This window comes from Leuciscus leuciscus (genome assembly GCF_965113295.1).
Source record: "Leuciscus leuciscus genome assembly, chromosome: 21".
In the NCBI taxonomy this organism is placed as follows: Eukaryota; Metazoa; Chordata; class Actinopteri; order Cypriniformes; family Leuciscidae; genus Leuciscus; species Leuciscus leuciscus.
This window is the reverse complement of record NC_138745.1, coordinates 24,854,110-24,877,775: the sequence shown is the minus strand read 5'-3', so window position 1 is coordinate 24,877,775 and position 23,666 is coordinate 24,854,110. Positions and strand designations below refer to the sequence as shown.

The following is a 23,666-nucleotide window of genomic DNA, read 5'->3' as shown; positions in this document are numbered from 1 at the left end:
CTTATACAAACAGATCTGAGCAGAGCTGCAAGAGAGGAAACACCACATCCTATGCTAACTTAAGTAAAGCTAATTAGGTGATTACAGAGGGAGTGTTCCTGATTAAGCATTATGCAAAGTGCACAATGAAGCTATTTTTTCCATTATCCCATTGATGAACACTTAAACAAAAAGGTTCAAAATGAAGGTGAAAATATAGCCAGTTTAGATCAGTGATAAATGGTGTGTGGGTTAACTCATAAAAATGATCTGCGTGGCTTGAGAAGCGCACTCAGCATTGTGGGATGACTGATGTGCTGACACACATGGTAATGTGTTTGGTAATGAGAGGTACAAATGAGAGGTTACCCCAAGAATGAGGCCAGTGGATGTGTGTGTGTCTGTCTGTGGGTGATTTCATATGTGAAAAGCTTCGTATTGTGCTGATTCTGGGTCATTTCTACATTTGCAGGATATGTGCCAAGGCAATTAAGACTTGGAGGCAAGACAGAATGTTCTAGTTTTCTTGGCCCACTGTAAAGACACATACAAACTCATCAAAATCAGAGTTATAATTTTTGTATTATAAATATACCATAAGATAATTTGTTATTTTGAATCAGCTTTTATTTAATTTTTTTATAATTTTGCTTTTGTAATTTTTATTAGCTTTTTTTAATGTTTCTATTTATTTAGGTTTATTTTTATTTTAGTTTTAGGTTGTTTTAGAACTTATTTTATTTCAGTTAGTTACAAAGGCAACATTTCTCATTTTTAAGTTTACGTTTCTAATGTTATATCTAATATTTAGATTTTTATTTAATTTCACAAAAACAATTTTTTTATAGTTTTAGTTAACAATAACAACCCTGATCATAATATGTAAAAACAAGTATCCTTTCTACTGTATATTTTCCAATGACAAGCCTGAATAAATATCCTTTTAAATTCCCATTTTAAATAGACTTGTAATTAAAATATATTAGATGTAGGCTAGTAAACAAACAGTTCAAAATCCACAACTATCAACCTCAGTACTATGGCAGGCTGAGTGCATCTTCTTTTTTGACAGCCAGAAATGTTACTTACACTTGCTCCACCTCCATGTTATTTCCACGGTAACAGGAACGGAGAATCCTTTGGTCCTCTTCGTCCCACAGGTGTTTTTGGAGAAAATAAGCTGCTCGCTCAGCCCTTTCTAGCAGAGCCTTGTCACCGAGCACGGCTCCGACACGAGCAAACCCGGACAGCATCAGCCCTGACCAAAGGAATGGGAATGGACAGGTTACAAACTTTGGAAAACCTGACCACGTTACATTTAGTAAACAATACTGTTATGAAGCATTTACATGTTAATTGACCACATGACAGTTTCAAATCACTTCTCCACCTTCCTTCCGAATTGTTGCAAAATTTTAGATTAGTATTCAGGAAGAGTTTTGCCCCACAGAAACTCTCCACCAACGAGAGCTAAAAACCTTTGATAAAGGTGCAATAGGTGCCAACCAAGACAGAGGAACTTTGAAAGGAGACACTGAGTCTATAAGATCTAAAGTACAATGTGTTCAGAGGGGCTAGGATCACTAACAATAGTCCTGTCAGAGCTCTGTGTGACTGTATCCCAGACATGTCTCACGGCTATGCGAGTGGGCCTATCAGGTTTGATTAATGCCAAGGGTTACTCTGCAGGTAGCAATATCCAGTCTGTATGCATTAAGAATGTAATGGAGCGTAGCTCTGGAAGGAACGCTTTCATTAAACAATGTCTCAGGCTTTCTTTAATTAAGATATCAGCTCATTAGTCACTATTCTTTGAGCACTTTTGTCAGCTAAAGCTCCAAAGGGGCCTTGGCACCCTGTGAAGGCTTTGATATCCTTTCATTAAAGACAAAGAGGGCAAAGACCACAACCCAGAGGTCCCCTCCGTGGGCTTTTAAAGGCCTGGCACCACATCTAAGCACCCCATGTAAGAACTCTAACATTATAGTGTTGCTATTAAGGCAAACCCAGAAGAAGAAAAAAACACTTACGGAGCTTTTTGAACAGTGGACCTTGTTCGCAAAGTGAAATCAATAAAATTGTAAGAATAGGAAGGGGGTGCATATAGCTTCAGGGGATGCAAGCATGGCAAATTTTCTACATTGATTCTTTTCCGTTTCGTGTTTTGGGATTTCAAGCAGTATATTAGTGGATGACACTTATACATTCTTCCAATCAGAATGCAGGAAACTTACCGTTCCAGGAAGCTAGCATTTTGGTGTCCAGGTGAGGAGGTGGGCGGGCTCTCCGTACCTCGGCCAGCTTGGCCCTGGCATCGGACAGCAGCTCGGACAGTCTGTCCACGCTGATGCCAAAGTGAGCAGCGGTGAGCTCCACTGAGTAACGCACAATCAGCACATTTTGACCCTGCAGCTCTCCATGGGGGTCCTACAAAAACACCAAGAACACAAGAATCAGAAACAAATCAGTAAATGCACATAATAAAAAAATATTAAAAGTGAATATCCATCATAAAAATCTGCTATGTTCACAAATTAGGTGTCACAAACATTAAATGCTAACCACTGATTCTTGAGATTTAATGGAACAAAATATGTCATGCCATTGGTTTTAAAAATAGAAATAATTGCCCTCCTGCTTTCAATTGGAAGATAACTAGTATATTATGTGCACAAATTACCTATTTTATCTTATTTACTGTTTATTTCTTCAAAACCACCTGTCGTCGGACCTTCATGACCTTAATTTTTTCACATTTTTGTTGTGTAATTAATATATTTTTTGTTGTGTCATCACTCTTAAAGCATAAGAGTACCGCAAAATAATAGAAATTTCTCTCTGCACACGAAGGACAAATCGTGAAGGACGATTTATGAGCAAATGACTTTTTGATCTTTTAATGAATCAAACAGGTCAACCGGAGTAGTCTGCTTCACGAACAAATGACTCGTATGAGCTAGTTCTTTTTAATGAACTGTTTAAATAGACTCACACCCAGCATCTGAATATGCCTACTTCCCTACTATATAGTAGGTGAAAAACAGAATGTGAGACGAGTAGTATGTCCAAATTCATAGTATTCATAAAACAGTAGGTGAAAAGTACTGGGATGATCAACCACTTCTGGTGATACTGAAGTGCACATCTGATGAACACTAGTTTTACTTGATCTTAGTGCTGCGTTCGATACTATAGATCACACAATACTCTTAGATCGACTACAAAATTATACTGGTGTTCAAGGACAAGCACTAAGCTGGTTCAAATCATACCTATCTGACCGCTACCATTTTGTCTATTTAAATGGAGAAAAATCGATCATAACTCCAGTAAACTATGGAGTGCCGCAGGGATCTGTATTAGGCCCTCTGTTATTTTCAATATATATGATGCCACTTGGAAATATTATAAGGAAACATGGAATTAGTTTCCATTGTTATGCTGATGACACTCAAATATATATTTCATCAAGGCCGGATGAAAACGCAAAATTTTCCAAATTGACAGAGTGTGTTAAAGATATAAAAGATTGGATGACGCGTAATTTTCTTTTATTAAATCCAGACAAGACAGAGGTAATACTTATCGGTTCAAAAAAACCGCCCACAAAACCTCGCACAATACAACTTTAACATCATAGGATGTCCTGTTACTTTATCCTCTACAGTAAAAGACCTGGGTGTTATACTCGATTGCAACCTGTCTTTTGAAAATCATATTTCATATGTTACAAAAACAGCCTTTTTCCACCTTAGAAACATTGCTAAGCTACGTAATATGCTATCAGTTTCTGATGCAGAAAAGTTAGTTCATGCATTCATGACCTCGAGACTGGATTACTGTAATGCCTTATTAGCTGGTTGTCCTGCATCCTCAATAAACAAGCTACAGTTAGTCCAAAATGCCGCCGCTAGAGTTCTTACGAGATCAAGAAAATATGATCATATAACACCGATTTTATCATCACTGCATTGGTTACCTATAAAGTTCCGTATTAATTATAAGGTATTGCTACTGACTTATAAAGCCCTAAACGGCTTAGCTCCAGTCTATTTAACGGATCTTCTATCGCCCTATAATCCATCGCGCTCTTTAAGATCACTAAATTCAAGGCTTTTGGTCATACCTAGGATATCCAGAACCACCAAAGGAGGGAGAGAATTTTCACTTTTGGCTCCAAAACTCTGGAATAGTCTTCCTGATACTGTTCGTTGCTCAGACTCGCTCTCCCAGTTTAAAACTAGATTAAAGTCGCATCTCTTCAGCCAGGCATTCATATAATCCTACAGTTCAAACTACAATCCGGCCTCTAGCTCATAAATGCCAGAGGAGAACTGGCCCCCGACTGAGCCTGGGTTCTCCCAAGGTTTTTTTTTCTCCATTAGGTCACCTGATGGAGTTTTAGGACACCATTAGGTCACTTGATGGAGTTTTTCGGTTCCTTGCCACTGTTGCCTTTGGCTTGCTCAGTTGGGGATATTTTGGGGATATTTAATTTAATTTTATCAATCAATAAATTCCTCTTGAAACAAACTTTGTTGTATTATTTTAATTTAATACTGTGAAGCTGCTTTGATACAATCTGTATTGTGAAAAGCGCTATACAAATAAACTTGACTTGACTTGACTTGACTTTACTATCCCATGAGGCCACAGGAGTGGAGTTGTGAATGTCAATGAACTGATGTTGGTTGGTTACGTCACATGGTGGATGTAGTACGTACAAATTTTATTCACACAACTACAGTCTAACCAATCCTTCACTCACTGAATCATTGCACAAACTCACTGAATCAGCCAGAGCAGTTTCTGAAGAATCTGATTCACTCACTGAACTGCAAATCGGAAATAAAGCAAGATTTGTGTTATGGCCCGCGAAACATTATTATTGTTGACTAGTTGTTCAACCGACAACGTGTAATTAAAGATATTTGCAAGACTTTTCTTTTGTAATAGTTTTTCAATAACTATTTTAGTAGCTGAATGCTAAATTTGCAAACAATCATTATAATTATTAGTTAGTTTACCATATTTTTGTGTATATATTTTTGAATTACAGCAATGGAAAACAAACATTTTGTAAGGAAATGGAAAAAAACCAGGAGGTTGCGTATAATCATAATTTCATACCTTTGAAAATTAAATTAATCCAAAATATTTTGTCTATACATAAACTTTTAGCTTCAGTGTTGTAGTCAAGAATCAGTGTAACATGGTTAGAAAGTTTCTGTCTCTCATCAAAAACCTCAAAATTCCCAAACCTGAGCAGGGTCCACGTTGCCTTGCTCTTTCACACCGTAATGATGCATGAAGATATCCGCCTGTGTTGCGCCTCCTGTGGCGCCTTCCACGATGTCAGGAAGCAGCTCTCTGATCTCTCCTGCTGTCCACACACAAAACGCTCCCTCTCTCTTCTCAGTGGATTCCGCAGTAGGAAAGGAATCTGCATCCTCAGCGCTATAGAAGCCACCAGACTGCAGAGGGCAGCACAATTCTCAAATCAAATTTGTTTTATTTTTTTCATTTTATTTTTTGCCACTTGTAGGCTATTTTCAAAGTTACGTTGTGGTCTCTTGAGGGAATCGTTATTTCTTGACCACAAGTTCTCTAGTTAATACATTTCAAATATGTTATGTACATAAGTTCAGCATACAGTGGACTTGTTGAAAGTATAATAACAATGGGATGATTTACAGTTCAATTTTTTTTTTTTTTTTTTTTACAAACGTGTATATTTTGGGTCAAAGGGAAACATTAGCCTCTAATGTAACTCTCACAACCAAACAAAATGAGGTTCACGGTATGCTTCTGTTGGTACCTAATTACTCCATAAATCTTCAAAAATATAATTAAAAAATCATTTTAATTATGTGTGTCGTCAAACCATTCATCGTCACAAGATGGCTGGCGCCCAGTGCTAGAGAATGGAGGAGGACCTCAAAAAGGACATCGACCTGGGCAATTTTTCCGTGCTTTTGTGGGTCGGTGCTGATTCAGCATGACTGATGCCAAATGAGGGATCTAATGAGGGAGAAGGAGACTCACCTTGTCACTGAGGTCTCTGGAGACGTAAAGCAACACGTCACGAGCCACATCTGCAAATAGCCGTTCCCCAGATACCTGTAGAGATTAACAGCAACAATAACACCACACCCAGCCAATGCCAGATATACACTCACCTAAAGGATTATTAGGAACATCATACTAATACTGTGTTTGACCCCCTTTCGCCCTCAGGACTGCCTTAATTCTACGTGGCATTGATTCAACAAGGTGCTGAAAGCATTCTTTAGAAATGTTGGCCCATATTGATAGGATAGCATCTTGCAGTTGATGGAGATTTGTGGGATGCACATCCAGGGCACGAAGCTCCCGTTCCACCACATCCCAAAGATGCTCTATTGGGTTGAGATCTGGTGACTGTGGGGGCCATTTTAGTACAGTGAACTCATTGCCATGTTCAAGAAACCAATTTGAAATGATTCGAGCTTTGTGACATGGTGCATTATCCTGCTGGAAGTAGCCATCAGAGGATGGGTACATGGTGGTCATAAAGGGATGGACATGGTCAGAAACAATGCTCAGGTAGGCCGTGGCATTTAAACGATGCCCAATTGGCACTAAGGGGCCTAAAGTGTGCCAAGAAAACATCCCCCACACCATTACACCACCACCACCAGCCTGCACAGTTGTAACAAGGCATGATGGATCCATGTTCTCATTCTGTTTACGCCAAATTCTGACTCTACCATCTGAATGTCTCAACAGAAATCGAGACTCATCAGACCAGGCAACATTTTTCCAGTCTTCAACTGTCCAATTTTGGTGAGCTTGTGCAAATTGTAGCCTCTTTTTCCTATTTGTAGTGGAGATGAGTGGTACCCGGTGGGGTCTTCTGCCGTTGTAGCCCATCCGCCTCAAGGTTGTGCGTGTTGTGGCTTCACAAATGCTTTGCTGCATACCTCGGTTGTAACGAGTGGTTATTTCAGTCAAAGTTGCTCTTCTATCAGCTTGAATCAGTCGGCCCATAGATTCTCCTCTGACCTCTAGCATCAACAAGGCATTTTCGCCCACAGGACTGCCGCATACTGGATGTTTTTCCCTTTTCACACCATTCTTTGTAAACCCTAGAAATGGTTGTGCGTGAAAATCCCAGTAACTGAGCAGATTGTGAAATACTCAGACCGGCCCGTCTGGCACCAACAACCATGCCACGCTCAAAATTACTTAAATGACCTTTCTTTCCCATTCTGACATTCAGTTTGGAGTTCAGGAGATTGTCTTGACCAGGACCACACCCCTAAATGCATTGAAGCAACTGCCATGTGATTGGTTGATTAGATAATTGCATTAATGAGAAATTGAACAGGTGATCCTAATAATCCTTTAGGTGAGTGTATCTTTGGTTCATTATACAACTCTTAAAATCATCTTAACATAGGCTTTTGATATAGAACCACAGAATAAGCAATATATAACACCAATAAGTCATTATTGTGTCTACAGAAGTACAGAACAATGTTTCATTATGGCTTTCTGGACATAAGCAATTATCGGGAGAGATAAGAGACAGAAAATATATTAAATATAATACATGAAAACACAGAGTACCCCACACAGACATATTCCCACCTGGTACGCAGTGATATAGGCCACAGCAAGCTGGCCTTGATCATATAACATCTTTTCAAAGTGAGGAACATGCCAGGAGGAGTCTGTGGAGTATCTGTGAAAGCCCTGAAAGAAACAATTTCATTGCGTTCAGTAAAAGTGAAGAATTGATATTTAACATCATAGGTTCTGAAAATGCAATTTTTGCATGTCACCTGTGCCACATGGTCATTAATGCCCCCTAGTGCCATCTTTCGGAGAGTGTGAAGGGCCATTCGCAGCGCTTCTGATCCCTCAGAGCTGGCACGATTTACTGCCCAAAAGGACATCAGGAACATCAGGTTCACTGCAGAAAAGAAAAGCACAAGGCCAGTTTTCATTATTAATGTTGATGCGTATTTGTCAGGTAATTAACTCACAAGACAGGTGGTCAACAGGATATTGTGTTCATTCTCTTTGTGAGTCTGTTCTAATAACAAATTAGTGACAGACTGTAAATATTGTACGAGTTTTGGAGATCAATCCTTTCAGTTCATCCCAGTATTTGTTTACCTGGTGAAGGGAACTTCGGCGCCTCTCGAAAACCTCCATATTCTTCCTCATAAGAGTGAGCCAGCTGCTGGTAACATCTGTTGGCAACATCTGGACCGAATGGAAGAGTTTCTCCAGGGCTGGCAGAGATTTCTGTCCCCTTCCTGAGGGCTTCCAGTACTTTCACTCCACTGGACTCCAGGGTTTCTCTGTTACTCTGCCACTAAAACAACATAGTATGAAGGTCCTCAGACATTAGAGCACCATAGTACAGGGGATGTCAAACTTTGAATAATCACTGACCCCGTGCACTCTGTGCATTTGTAAATATAAATGTGAAAAATGTAAATTTAAACTGTGAAAAAAAATATTTGTTCATGTTTTTGAAAGAAGTCTCTTATGCTCACCAAGTCTGCAATTATTAGATAAAAAAATACAGTAAAAAAAACATTAATATTGTGGAATACTATTACAATGTAAAAATAAATGTTTTATATTTAAATTTATTTTAAAAAGTAACTGATCCCTTATTTTCAGCAGCCATTACTCCAGTCTTCAGTGTCACATGATCTTTCAGAAATCATTCTAATATGCTAAACTGGTGCTAAAGAAACATTTATTTTCAATGTTGAAAACAATTTACTGCTTAAAATTTTTGTAGAAAACGTGATGCATTATTTGATGAATTTTAAAAAAATCAATAAAACAGCATTTTTATTAAAAATATATTTTTTTGTAACAACTTAAAAGTCTTTACTTTGACTTTTGATCAATTTAATGCACCCTTTCTGAATAAAAGTATTAATGTATTAAAAAAAATTCTTTATTTATCTACCGTACTGTTTACTTCCTATTATTTTAATCTGTTTAAAGCTACTGTTAGACTTATAATCTTAAAGAAAAACATAAAACTATCACTGTTAAAAGAATAAAATAATAGTAATAATGTCCAATTTGGTACATTTTTACATTTTTCTATTGTTATTATCATCATCATTATTATTATTGTTAAAACACTGACCCCTTAGCACCCTCTTGTGGCTTCTGGACCAGATAATTTTTTTTTAAATGACATGAATGAAGTATGAATACATAAACAAAGGGAATTTCAAATAAGGAAATGTCTGTCTCAGTTCTTACTTGTTCTATAATTCTTAAAAGCACAGTTTTCAGTCCAGGTCTTCTTCCACTGTCTCTGGGTGGAAAGTAAGTGCCACCTATGAATGGCCTGAGATCTGGTGTAAGCCACACGCTCATTGGCCAGCCACCACCACCACTTGTTGCCTGGGCAGAAAGCATTAATTGTATTTCAATCAGCGTGACACTTTGTAAGTTACAACAATACATTTTACAAGTCCAAACCTGCACAAATGTCATGTAAACTTTGTCTACGTCAGGCCTCTCCTCTCTGTCCACCTTTATACACACAAAGTTCTCACTGAGGACTTTTCCAATCTCCTCATCTTCAAACGATTCCCTCTCCATCACGTGACACCAGTGACAGGTGGAATAACCCACTGTAAACAGAAATAAGACTGTGTAATAAAACATGGACCAACCAACCAATTTGTTTTCAAGTATACCATTTTGTTACCTGAAAGAAAAATGGGCTTGTCTTCACTCTTCGCTTTATCAAAGGCTTCTTGCCCCCATGGATACCTATGAATGAAGAAAGGAGAGAAAATACATAAAGGGAAGTTATATTAGGAATACTAGGCTATAGCTTATATGTACGTTTTTACGATGCTTCTTCACATGATGCCTTTTGTCGATTTCTCCACCAAATAAAAATAATCTAAACTGTGTGTTTTACAGCAAGGCTGAAGATCTCAGAGCCACTCACCAGTCCACAGGGTTGTGTGCATGTTGTAAAAGATAGGAGGACTTCTCTTTACTCAGGCGATTGGTGTATTTTGGGGTGTTTAACCTGTCGAGTCCATCACTCCCTGATGCCATGCTGAAGAAAACCACTCCAGAAGACCTAAAACAATGAGAGAATATAACTGTGGTAAATGAAACTGCCCTAACTGAGTGCCACCACTGACTAGATGGCCTTAGTAAACAGTGAGTCACGAAATAATAAAAATACAATAAATAAAGGACAGATGAAATCCAAACTACATAAAGTCAGCATTAAAACCGAAGTTGAAATAGTCTTTTATTCCCATTAGTAACAAACGGCTTCTCGAACAAGAAAAAAAGGGCGGGACTTGATTTTGTCCGTTGGAAATTGATTGGATCGTTAGGTTTGCTAGTGCTAAGATCTCATGTGAGTGACAGGTTGTCCCGCCTGAGAAGAGAAGAGATCCCGCTGCAGGAGTGAGGCGAAGTTATTAGGGCATACAAATCTTCTTTTTTTTTTTTTATATATAATAACGTGTGCACGGATAAATTATTTATAATAAATACTGTAATATCCCATAAAACACAGCAATTGTTGGTAGCACTTTATTTTACAGTCCTGTTCCCCATGCACATAGCCTACTAGGCTACTTATTATAGTATTTGCAATAACTGGGTAATAACTAGGTACTAACCCTGAACCTACCCCTAACCCATGTAGTTACCTTATATTACACTGAACTTTCTTAGGTAAGTACACTGTAAGCACACATACTGTAAGTGCACATACTGTAAAATAAAGTGCAACCCAATTGTCAATTTTGATTTTTTTTTTGTGACTTTAATTAGCAAGCAGCATGAAATGAAATGACGCACATCTGATGAAACAAAACAAGCTTGAAAACCAACTTTGCAGCATAATTCATTTCAAATTAAATATTTCTACCCATTTGCTTCCATAAGTGTCCTGTCCCAGCCTGGTTTTAGAAAGGTTTTAAGCACTTTTTCATGTGGCTGCCCTTACTGCAGATAAAACCAGCTTAAACTAGCCAGCAATCCAGTTTAGACAGGGAATGCCAGCTTTTTATTTGTAAACACACTTGGGAACAGTTACAGTCCAAGTTACAGTCCAATAGCATACGACTAACTCCATGTAAACAAGTGCTGTGTCTCAAATCTTAGTAAGCTGCCTATCTAGACAGAATTATCTACGCAATGAACGTCGGAACGCTACTATTTTGGGATCAGTGTTTAGAAACATAGGCATTTAAAGTATTTGGACAAGGTCTCTGTGTTAGCAGCAGTGCTAACGAAAACGATTACGCGATTTTGCAAGCACGCATGAAGAATTCAGTCAGGGAGAATGACCGTGTCAGAGGTCAGTGCCTACCTGAAGTTGTCCCGGGACAATCTAGTACTGGCAAGAACTGACTTTTGGCTAAACTGGAGGGCTTGTTGTTGTCCAGAACACTGGCTCTTACATAAAGTATGATTATCTTTTCGTAGAAAGGATCCGGTGAAGAGCCTAGCCTGTGCGATGTGTTTGATGGTGGTTGATGATGTAGAAGACCATGCGAAGCCCAATCTCAGCATCATAGATCCGCACCAACCTGACAGCGGTGCGGATTCACGCAGGGAACTGTCAGTGGAATGACCTGAATGTCCTGAAATGCGCCACTAGATGTCGCACTAGATGTGTTATAAATACATGTACACAAGTTTCAGGCTTTCAGATGCCAAGGTCCCCCAAATATGATCATCGTCGTGTGAGGGACCCCCACCCTAAAATGTTTACATTATGTATATTTATATAATAAAAAAAGCATTTTAATCTTGTTTGTTTTTTTATTATTCTTTTTGTTATTCTTATTATTTATTTTATTTATATTATTGCGGGTCCCCCTGGAGAAACAAATTGCTCCCCACTCACAACAATTCCTCATTTGACCGTTAGAGGGCGCCTGTAATGTAACCCGGAATTAGAAGTTACCGGACAAGGGGAAGCGTTGCCACTTTCTTCCGGTGAACGAAAAAAACAACATTGCTAAAGATGGCAGAGATCGGAGATGATGAGCTTAAAAAACTCGAATATTTGTCTTTGGTGTCTAAAGTTTGTACCGAACTTGACAACCATTTAGGAATCAGCGATAAGGACCTTGGTGAGTTCAGAAACTAACGTTAGACGACACGACACTGTGTTACGTTTTAGCTAACTCGTAACTAAGTTAGCTGGTTAGCCTCTTTCTACATGTATAGTCAGTGCTTGTGCGTCATTTAACTGGAATAAACAGTCATAGTTATGTTATTAAATTATATTCAGTTCCCCAATTATGTTACACGTTTAGTTTATCTAGAATCGGACCTTTTATAATTAAAAGAAAGCCTGGTTACTGTCAGCAACGTGGTCCTATTTATAATGTCGTAGAGCCTGTTGTGTATTTGGAAATATAACTGTCTTCCTTACTATGGAGATTTTTGACAAATGTTAAAAGGTAACAATTAACGTACTGTAATAGCTGATAATTTGATTAAGACTGTGATTACCGTGGTCATTTTTTGGTAAGGGGCTGGTTAGTAAAAAATATTGACCAATGTTAAAAACAGACGCATATTCTCTGGCTGCAGCTTTACAGTTCACATATATAATATAGAAGTTTGTAGTAACAGTCTGCTGGTTGTTGTGTTTTTCAGCTGAGTTTGTCATCAGTCTTGCTGAGAAAAATCCAACCTTTGATGGTTTTAAGTCAGTGCTGGTTAAAAATGGAGCCGATTTCACAGTAAGCATTTTTTTTAATCTCTATATTTGTTCCTTCAATTTTGTGTCTTGTGGTTTTATTGTTGCAGTTTTAGGAATATCTAACCCGCTCTATCATCTCTGTCCTTTAGGAATCACTTGTCAGCAATTTGCTGCGTCTCATTCAAACCATGCGTCCTCCTCCAAAAGCATCTTCCAGTAAAGGTAAGAATATTCAGGATCTTTTAGTTCATACATAAATCAGGGCTGCTTTTTCTCAAAAGCATTGTGAGCTAAATTAATCATAGTGCCAATGATTCTATGATCCATTTAGGCTTGCGATGCTTTTGAAAAATAAAGCCCAGTTCATTTTGATTTGAGCAATATCTTCATGTCGAGCGTGCAGCATATTTCATCACATAGTGCCATATTTTCATCTCTCCTCCTGATAATACTTTTATGGTTTTTTTTTTTATTGTACAGCTTCTTATCCTGAGGCTAAGCCAAAGGCTGAAAAGGACAAGCTGAAAGAGCTCTTTCCAGCTCTGTGCAGACCTGACATTCCTATTCCCAGGGTAATTATTTACATATATATTTCATTTGAAAGAAGCCTTTTATGCTCACCAAGGCTGCATTTATTTGATCAGAAATATAGTAAAATATAATTGCAATTTAAAATAGCTGCTGTCTATTTTAATTTATTGTGATCCATTCTTTAATTCTTCAGTGTCAAATGCAGTGTTACTGTTTTTTTGTTTTGTTCAAATAAATTCAGAAGAGACTAAACAAATAAATAAAAATCGAAGTAATCAACAGTAGCCACTTATGGGTCATAAACTATCTTTTCTTCTTACTAGTCTATGCTGGATGATGATGACGTGAAAGTTGCTGCTGATGCCATGAAAGAGTTAGAGATGTTTATGCCCAGTGTTAGTGGAACAGAACCTAGCAGCAAACACAGGTGAGGACCTGCTCTAACATAAAATAGATACCATTGAAGTTGATGCTGCAATGATTTCCTCACTGCATCATATTATCGCCTTTTAACATGTAAGTATCATCCGTCTTAGATCTGAAACCAGCAGCAAGAAGAAGCGGAGGAGCAGGAGCAGGAGCAGAAGCTGGAGCAGAGATAGAGATAGAGACAGAGATCGAGACAGGGACAGACGGAGACGACATCGCTCTCGCTCTCGTTCTAGATCTCGCTCTAATGAGAGGGACAGAAGGAAGCGTAGGAGCCGCTGGCACTCTCGCAGCAAGTCCAGGAGTCCCGCACGGGGAGACAGAGACAAAGACAAAGGCTCAGACCGGTGGAAGGACAAACATGTGGACCGGCCCCCACCGGAGGAGCCTTCTGTGGGGGATATCTACAATGGCAAAGTCACCAGTATCATGCAGTTTGGCTGCTTTGTGCAGTTGGAAGGTCTCAGGTGTGTTTGAGATACAGTAAATTTACTATTAAGGCTACTGAATTTGATGTGGGCGTTACAATGTATTCTTTTGTAGGATTAGTAAATGTAATATTTAGAATTAGCTTTTTAAAAAAAAATCTCTCATCCTCCTTTCGCAAAGGAAACGTTGGGAAGGCTTGGTCCATATTTCTGAGCTCAGGAGAGAAGGTCGGGTGGCAAATGTGGCAGATGTGGTCAGCAAAGGTCAAAGGGTCAAAATCAAGGTGTTGTCCTTCACTGGATCCAAAACAAGTCTCAGTATGAAGGTGAGTGCGTGTCTTTATGGAAGTCATGAGAGAGAACAGGTCTGCATGGTTTATGGTTCCAAAGTCTAGCATTTTTAAAAATTAAATTTATAGATTTGTTATTCTGTGAAATAAGTCAATAATAACTCGTTTTTAGATTCTGCTATTTTTGGTAGACTAAACAAAAGTATATACGAAGATGGTGTTTAAAAAAAAATAAAAAAATGGAAGGACTTTTACTTGTCGTCCTTGACTTTTAGATCACACCGTATACAAATTTTTTTTATATATATATCTTGCATTACTGGTGTTGTTAATATTATTATTGTAGTTCAATTAAATTTACATTTATTTGTATAGCGCTTTTAACAATGCAAATAGTTTCAAAGCAGCTTTACAGAAAATGCCTGTCTACATTACAATTTAGAGTAATCTGTTATCAGAGGTGACAGTCAAAGTGATGTCCATTTGTCAGAATACACAGTTCTTAGATAATACAAAAACATGCAATGATTTCAAAATATTTCAAATAATTATTGCAATATAGAAATATATTGTTAAATATATAAGCACTTTTAATAGTCTATTATAATAGTCTGTATACATAAATTATTTAATTAGAAATTTTGGGGGTTTTTTATTGACTAATCGTTGTGCTTATATGTGTACTGATTTTTGTTGGGTTGTCTTGCTTTTACAAGGATGTTGACCAGGATACTGGTGAAGACTTAAACCCTAACAGGAGGAGAAATATGGGTGGAGACGGTCAGGAAGAGTCATCCATGAGAAATCCTGACAGACCCACTAACCTCAACCTGGGCCATGCTCCAGAGGTAGAGGATGACACATTGGAACGCAAAAGACTGACCAAGATCTCAGATCCGGAGAAATGGGAAATCAAACAGGTGCATGGCCATCTTTAATGTGAAATTGAATTGATCCACTGTTTTAACATTTGTCTTTCTTTATGTTCATATTTTAATCTACATCTTGATCTGTTCGTTCTTAGATGATTGCTGCCAATGTGTTGTCTAAAGAGGAATTCCCAGACTTTGATGAAGAGACAGGAATTCTGCCTAAAGTAGATGATGAGGAGGGTATGAGTTGCATTCACCTTTGTTTAACTCAACATTTGCCGATAAATAAATTCCTACTTCCTTTGGGAGTCTATCACAATAAGTCGCTTCTAGCTGCCTGAACAGTCACCTCAAACTTTCTCTGTTTTGTGATTTGTCTGTCAGATGAGGATTTGGAGATCGAGCTGGTAGAAGAGGAGCCTCCATTCCTGCGGGGACACACCAAACAGAGCATGGATATGAGTCCTGTCAAGATTGTCAAGGTAGTTCAAAACTCATGTACTCTCACTTTACAGCTGCCTGGTGCCAAGAAAGTTATTGGTTTCACTGAAGTAGATATAACCTGTGACTTTAAATTCTGTGTTTTGTTTTCTGTCAGAACCCCGACGGATCTCTCTCTCAAGCAGCTATGATGCAGAGTGCCCTGGCCAAAGAGCGACGGGAGGTGAAACAGGCCCAGCGGGAGGCTGAAATGGACTCAATCCCTATGGGTCTTAATAAACACTGGGTTGACCCACTGCCCGACGGTAAGACATTCAGACTTATTCCAAGCATCTGAAATAAGAAATTATGTTGTACTCCATTCAACTCAGGAGGTCAAAATGTTTATCTACTCAGAAAAGTGCAATAGAATGCCACTTCAAGCCAAGCTTCCAACTGATTCTGATGTCCTGCAAATACTTTTTAATGCTAAATATTACTTTGAATGAACTTTTTATTTTTTTATTGGATTTTTCCACTCAAGTGCACAGATATTTCACATTCACAACAAGTTGAAAAAAAACAATTACACTATAAAACTGTAAAATAAAATACAGTTTACATATAATAAAATAGAATTCAAATAATAGTAATACATAAGCACAAATACATAAATTTAAAGACTTCATTGTTGACAATCAAACACCTGCAACTCTGAGTCCAAACTCATACTGCACTCTTAAACTCCAAAACTGCATGGAATAGTAGTAGCAATTGAAGACTAGAAAATAAAATTGTCTGATTACTTGTATAGTGACGTAGGATTGTATGAGTAAAATAAATGGATGTTTTGTGCTCCATGTCCTCCAGTAGTAAAAAAAAAAGAACACAAAGTTAAGACACTGATCACTCCAGATAAACTTCCTTCCTATTTGCCCATACTGTAGTTTAGTGAGTTCGTAGATGGCCATCTGATTTCCTGATGTCTGCTATCGAAGCAGGCTTGCACATAAAAAGCATATCTCTGCTGCTCATATGCCCTCTGGCCTTGTATGAGCTCAAGTCTGTAATCATCTCTGTGCATCTATAATAAATGCTTTTTCCTGTCCTCACACGCTCACCATCCATACAGTTGACGGCAGGCAGATCGCTGCCAACATGAGAGGCATAGGTATGATGCCCAACGATATCCCAGAATGGAAGAAACATGCCTTTGGCGGCAACAAGGCCTCCTATGGAAAAAAGACTCAACTTTCTATCCTCGAGCAAAGAGAGAGTCTTCCCATCTACAAGCTGAAAGAGCAGCTCATTCAGGTGTGACTTCATCTAATATGTATGTGATCCGAGTCATTGAATATTGAGCATCTGCCGATACTGAGTCCAGATCCGATACTTGTATTTTCCCAGTGCCTGGTGCGCACAGTACATTAAAGTTAATGAAATCAATCCAATGTATACAGGGATCTGCCGAGAGTTTCTCATGGCCAGAGGCTTAAATGTAAAAAATAAAAAATCTAAATCAGAGTAAATCTAAATCTAGTTATTGAAGTATTTATATTTACTAGTCTATTTATTATTATTTTCTCTCTCTCTCTCTCTCTCTCTCTCTCTCTATTTATATATACTGTGTATATATATATATATATATATATATATATATATATATATATATATATAAACGTTGAATTTTGTATGAACAATAAGCAGAATTATTGCAACAAAAAAGTGAATTCAAGGTTAGAGAGCATGAAGCCCGTGGTGTCAATGCCAGTCAGTCAAGTCCGAAGCAAGATGCAACCCAAAGCAATGCATTATGGCAATGACGTCTTAGTCTGATTGCAGATAAAAAATAACATTTAAATAAATTACTTTTGAGTGATTCGTTACAAAAGTGTGCTTCAAATATGCTAAACACAGAAGCTTGAATGTGTGTGTGATGCACTCAGACCTCATTGGTTCATGCACTTCACATTTGAGCTTCTTCTTTTCCTTTTAATGGCGATTGGCGAAACCAATTAAAGGTGCCCACCTACTGCACGACACCTGCATGACAGCTGACGTTAAAAAAAGGATGTTAGGATAGCCGATATTGATCAGTAAAAAAAAAAAGCTTAATCGGCCCCAATACCGATCTATGAGATCTGCTCGGGACATCCCTAATGTATATTCATTCTGATATGTATATTTCAGTCTAGTTGTGTTCATAAATTAAACCAATGTGTTTTTACAGGCTGTCCATGACAACCAGATTCTGATTGTAATTGGGGAGACGGGCTCAGGAAAGACCACTCAGATCACTCAGTACCTGGCAGAGGCAGGATACACCACACGGGGGAAGATCGGGTGCACACAACCCAGAAGAGTGGCAGCCATGTCTGTGGCTAAAAGAGTGTCGGAGGAGTACGGTTGCTGTTTAGGTCAAGAGGTAGATGCTTTTTTTCATGATATAGACAACAATGATCTAACATTTCACCATAACTTTTGAAACGGAGCCCTAATCTCTTTCTGTGTCTGTGCAGGTTGGCTACACCATCCGTTTTGAGGACTGCACAAGTCCCGAGACTGTGATTAAGTACATGACGGACGGTATGCTGTTAAGAGAGTGTCTGATTGACCCTGATCTGGGCCAGTATGCCATCATTATGCTGGATGAGGCCCATGAGAGAACTATTCACACAGACGTGCTCTTTGGCCTGCTCAAGAAGGTACAGTTCACAAATTGAGGCTTTGTTCACACAGTCCCTTACTGTCAAGGTCAATGTTCAGAAACATACACTGCCTTTCTAAAGTTTTGGGTCAAGAAGATTATAATTATTATAATAATTTTTTAAGAAATTAATACTTTGAAATCAGCAAGGATGCATTAATTGATAAAAAGTGAGAGTGAAGACTTGATATTGATACAATTTCAAATAAATACTGTTGTTTTGAAATTTCTATTCATCAAAGAATACTGAAAAAAATTATAATTGTGGTTTCTATAATAATCATTTCTGATTATTATAGATTAGAAATCATGTGACACGGAAGACTAGGAAATTCAGCATTGCCATCACAGGAATTAATTACATTAAAACATTACAAATTTAAAATAACTGTTTTCTATTTTAATATTTTGCAATACTGCTGTTTTTACTGTATTTATAATCAATGAATGCAGTCTTCTTAGAGCATAAAACTTTTTTCAAAAATATAAAAATATTTATTATTTCAAATATTATTTATTAAAAATAAAAGGTTGCTACTATTGTTAAGAATAATGAAAATATTTTTCACTTTTTTGAAGTGAACTATAAACAAGTTAAAAAATAAATTAATAAAATAAAATTAGCATTGATTTAATATCTGTTCTTAAATATTTTAACAGTGTTGCTGCTTTGTACTCATCTATATGGGTTAAAAAATGAGGTGCTATTCACTATTTTACCATCTCTTTATGTGGCATATCTAATAGTGTCTTGTTCTTGTGTTATTTAGACTGTACAGAAACGAACTGACATGAAGCTCATTGTGACATCTGCCACGCTGGATGCTGTGAAATTCTCACAGTACTTTTATGAAGCGCCTATTTTTACTATCCCTGGTCGTACATATCCAGTGGAGGTTTTGTACACTAAAGAACCTGAGACTGACTATCTGGATGCCAGCCTGATCACAGTCATGCAGATCCACCTCACAGAGCCTCCAGGTAACATTTTGCACACAGTTGTTCACAGAAAAACCTTTAAATGCCTGTGAAAATGAGCTTACTATAATTAAAATGATTTACTGTACAGGTGACATCTTGGTGTTCCTGACGGGTCAGGAGGAGATCGACACTGCTTGTGAGATCCTGTACGAACGAATGAAATCTCTCGGTCCTGATGTCCCAGAGCTGATCATCCTCCCAGTTTACTCTGCCCTGCCCAGTGAAATGCAGACCAGGATCTTTGACCCAGCACCACCTGGAAGTAGAAAGGTACCATTCAGGCTTTCTCCTCTCTCTGGTCACCTCTGACATGTTAAATCAAATTTACCTGAAAATTTAGATCACTGTATACACCTTAACAAACATTCTGCTGGTTTTTTTTTTTTTTTTTTTCAGGTGGTCATTGCTACTAACATTGCAGAGACTTCTTTGACAATTGATGGAATCTACTATGTGGTGGATCCAGGTTTTGTCAAGCAGAAGGTTTATAACTCCAAAACTGGCATTGATCAGCTAGTTGTTACCCCCATCTCCCAGGTAACATCCATTTCTAATGACCCAGACTACACACAGCATTCTTGTAAGTACACTTTGACTCTTAAACCTCATTCGTGTGGTCCATAGGCCCAGGCCAAGCAGCGAGCGGGAAGAGCTGGTAGAACAGGCCCTGGCAAGTGCTACAGACTCTACACAGAACGCGCCTACAGAGATGAGATGCTCACCACCAACGTACCTGAGATTCAGAGAACTAACTTGGCCAGCACTGTACTGTCTCTTAAGGTACAATCCTGTTTTATTTTATTTTTATCGTCATATTGTTTTATTGTTTTAAGGAATGCACTAAATATTAAATTCATGACAGATGCAGATAAAAGTCTGGCAAATAAAGATAATTATATGGCCGATATACATTTTTTAATTTTGATTTATTTTTTTCAAAATGATTTAAAAACACAAGAAATTGAAGAAAATAAAATCAATTATTTTAAATGCTACAATTTAGGCATCATAGAATTATAATGTACAGTATGAAAAAAATGGATTGGGAATTGGAATGGATATTCATTAAAGATCATTAAATATTATTGTTTCTTTAAGGTACCATAGATAAAAGAAAATTGTTAACTTTTTAAGTGAGTGCTAGATGACACAAATTATCTAAATGTTAAAAAATTACATGCACAGTTAAATAAATGCACATTGCTTTGGAGAAAAGTGTCTAATAAATGTAAATGGACAGTACTGGATGATTATGTATCCAATATTTACCAATAAATCTCTGAAGGCCAATTCACACTGCACCGACAGCCAGAGCAACGGCAACAGTCACCAGATTACAGCATGTCACTTCTCAGACATTTTAACGCCAATTCAACATGTTCAGTATGCAAAAACAAGATCCGACAGATGGCAACAGACTCCGGCAAGGGTAACGCACTGATCCGACAAAGTGTCTGTTGCCTTCTGTCGCTGTCACTGCGGTGTGAATTTACCTTAATACGGGATAATAATACTTAATACATTATCAGTGTATCTCATCTCTAATATGATATTTTATGCATTTTAACATCAAATTTGATTTTCCTTCAATCAGGCAATGGGCATCAATGATCTGTTGTCATTTGATTTCATGGATGCTCCGCCTATGGAGACACTCATCACAGCCATGGAGCAGCTGTACACTCTGGGAGCGTTGGATGACGAAGGTCTGCTCACACGACTCGGTCGTAGAGTAAGTGTGTACATGTCATCTTTGTTTAAATTTGGGAATGTGATTGTATCGAGGTTTCGGATGTAGCTCCTCAATTTGCACATACAAAATAAAGTATTAAGTTTCTTGTCACTGTTCCTATCAGATGGCTGAGTTTCCTCTGGAGCCCATGCTTTGTAAGATGTTGATCATGTCCGTCCATCTTGGCTGCAGCGAAGAGATGCTTACCATTGTGTCAATGCTCTCAGTACAGAATGTCTTCTACAGACCAAAGGTACTTCTTTAGCCCACACACGTTACCAGATCTATGATCAAGGTCAAGGAGTGGCCAAGAACAGTTTTGTCATTAAGTAAAGTTTGAGTTATCCAAGCAGACTGATCCTGAAGATATTAAGCATGATTTTATTCTAAATGTCAGGACAAACAAGCTCTGGCAGACCAGAAGAAGGCTAAGTTTCACCAGCCTGAGGGGGACCACCTGACTTTGTTGGCTGTCTACAACTCCTGGAAGAACAACAAGTTTTCCAACCCCTGGTGCTACGAAAACTTCATCCAGGCGCGATCTCTCCGTCGTGCACAGGACATCCGCAAACAGATGCTGGGCATCATGGACAGGTGAGGGCTAGAGAATATCTAACGTTATGCAGGCTTACTTGCATAATGCAACATAAGACACGTTCACACCAAGAATCACACCAAGAATGACTTCTATATAGATTACTATTAGTATTCACACCAATATCAACCTATGATCAGCCTTAAAAATAGATCAACTTAAACTAAAATTTACTAGTCAGCAGTTTATGCAACCGGCCACATTAAAAAATATTGTTCCTCTGTGTTGTTATTGTTATAGTTGTGGTGTGGACTTCCCTATTCACATAGAATTAGATATTATAACTATAGATATAGTTATCGTCCTTGGAATGAACAGGCTTTTACACTCCATAATTATACAATATTGCATGTTGTCTTCAGGCACAAGCTGGATGTGGTATCTTGTGGTAAGGCCACAGTGCGTGTACAGAAGGCCATATGCAGTGGTTTCTTCCGGAATGCAGCCAAAAAGGACCCTCAAGAAGGTTACAGGACCCTCATAGACCAGCAGGTGGTCTACATCCACCCCTCCAGCGCATTGTTCAATCGTCAACCAGAATGGTATGTACCAAAACAAGATTGTTATTGTATTAACCACCAAACTAATATCAATGTTGCTTGTATTAAAGTTGGTTTCACTCTCTTCTACTCCTCAGGGTGGTGTACCATGAGCTTGTGTTGACCACTAAGGAGTACATGAGGGAGGTGACCACCATTGACCCGAGGTGGCTTGTAGAGTTCGCTCCAGCTTTCTTCAAAGTGTCTGATCCCACACGCCTCAGCAAGCAGAAGAAACAGCAGCGGTTGGAGCCCCTCTATAACCGCTATGAGGAACCAAACGCCTGGAGAATCTCCAGAGCCTTCAGACGACGCTAGAAGCTTCTCACAAGGTTCTCATAGACTGCGAGTGTCTGATACTGCTGCTGAACGAAACATAATTGTTTTGTTGTTGGCAGAGTGGAGGATAACATGGACAGAAGCTAAAAATGTTCTTAAAGAACATGAGGTGCCCTATTTTCAAAGATAAGATCCTTTCCACTGCTGTCAAATCACATGTTTGATTTTAACGGAGACATTCCCTCAAAAATGAAACCTGACCTGATTTTTCCACTTTAAATCAGAAGCATTTAATTTTGTGTTTCTTCTGTATGTTTCTCATAAGGCTTGGTGGTTATAATTGTCTCTACTTTGAGTCTTGGGTTTCTTTGTATTTTAAAAATTAAAGAAAAAAGAGCAAAATATGAAATAAAGAGTCCAGCCAATTTCATCTCAACAAAATAGACCGGTTAATATTTGCATTTTCATAGTTCATCTCCCTTTTGTCCAGGCTCTCGGGACGACCCATCTGTGTGGCAGAATGTGTGGATGGCACATCCGTCTGGTCAGTTGATGTTAAATAAAGTGCTGCAAGGGAAAGGGTTTTCATTAATTCAGTTAGTTCCTCTGCAGAGGTCTGGTCATGTACAAGTGAACAGGATGTTAAGACCACTTTATCACACTCCAATCTCATCCTTTTTTGGGACCTCTCTTCTGTTTTAATGTTTAAATTACCAACTCCGCACAGGATCAGTGTATCGGATCACAGTGGAGATTTTGTATTATAACTCTTTTATTAGAGGAAACTATGGGGGGTGGAAATGTCCTGCGGTTTTTGATATGGTTACAGCTTATGTTATGTAATCTCTTGGAGTCGTTTTGATGTCAGATTAAATTGTCCTTTCAAAGGGTCACTTGAGTTGTTTCTGTTTTTGGTGAGCTTCTAATGTTGGTGTCTATTGCATGTAGATATACACTCACCGGCCACTTTTTTTAGGTACACCTGGCTAGTACAGAGTTGGACCCACTTTTGCCTTCAGAACTGCCTTAATTCTCTGTGACATAGATTCAACAACATTCCTCTGAGATTTTGGTCCATACTGACATGAAAGCATCACGCAGTTGCTTGCAGTTGTCGGCTGCACATCCATGATGCAAATCTCCCAATCCACTACATCCCAAAG

General features: G+C 38.3%; 2 protein-coding genes across 2 annotated transcripts in view; one reads left to right on the top strand and one right to left on the bottom strand.

Annotated features, from left to right (window-relative positions):
• The window catches only part of spata20 (spermatogenesis associated 20), a 58,667-nt gene extending 47,022 nt beyond the window's left edge, over positions 1-11,645 (bottom strand). The window contains exons 1-12 of the mRNA XM_082151239.1: positions 11,354-11,645; positions 9,965-10,102; positions 9,716-9,780; positions 9,484-9,638; positions 9,262-9,405; positions 8,143-8,344; positions 7,806-7,936; positions 7,612-7,716; positions 6,025-6,099; positions 5,241-5,453; positions 2,214-2,406; positions 1,069-1,237 (exon numbers count right to left, since the gene is read on the bottom strand). Coding sequence (XP_082007365.1) covers positions 1,069-1,237; positions 2,214-2,406; positions 5,241-5,453; positions 6,025-6,099; positions 7,612-7,716; positions 7,806-7,936; positions 8,143-8,344; positions 9,262-9,405; positions 9,484-9,638; positions 9,716-9,780; positions 9,965-10,102; positions 11,354-11,559 — 1,796 coding nt within the window. The 5' untranslated portion in view covers positions 11,560-11,645. The remainder of the gene's footprint in view (positions 1-1,068; positions 1,238-2,213; positions 2,407-5,240; positions 5,454-6,024; positions 6,100-7,611; positions 7,717-7,805; positions 7,937-8,142; positions 8,345-9,261; positions 9,406-9,483; positions 9,639-9,715; positions 9,781-9,964; positions 10,103-11,353) is intronic.
• Positions 11,646-11,964: 319 nt separating this feature from the next.
• Positions 11,965-23,393, top strand: dhx8 (DEAH (Asp-Glu-Ala-His) box polypeptide 8). The gene is made up of 23 exons (XM_082151216.1): positions 11,965-12,122; positions 12,655-12,740; positions 12,850-12,922; positions 13,181-13,272; positions 13,555-13,658; positions 13,768-14,127; positions 14,270-14,414; positions 15,095-15,298; positions 15,403-15,490; positions 15,635-15,732; positions 15,849-15,996; positions 16,803-16,984; positions 17,901-18,095; positions 18,190-18,375; positions 19,148-19,358; positions 19,447-19,628; positions 19,755-19,895; positions 19,983-20,138; positions 20,953-21,090; positions 21,215-21,343; positions 21,488-21,684; positions 22,048-22,227; positions 22,323-23,393. The coding sequence occupies exons 1-23, from the start codon at positions 12,014-12,016 to the stop codon at positions 22,540-22,542; spliced, it is 3,624 nt and encodes a 1,207-aa protein (XP_082007342.1). The 5' UTR covers positions 11,965-12,013; the 3' UTR covers positions 22,543-23,393.
• Positions 23,394-23,666: the final 273 nt, after the last annotated feature.

Coding starts and splice junctions, on each gene's coding strand:
- dhx8 (XM_082151216.1), top strand. CDS start 12,014: ATGGCAGAGATCGGAGATGATGAGCTTAAAAAACTCGAATATTTGTCT. Junction 12,923..13,180: donor AAAAGCATCTTCCAGTAAAG/GTAAGAATATTC, acceptor TTTATTGTACAG/CTTCTTATCCTGAGGCTAAG. Junction 14,415..15,094: donor AAACAAGTCTCAGTATGAAG/GTGAGTGCGTGT, acceptor TGCTTTTACAAG/GATGTTGACCAGGATACTGG.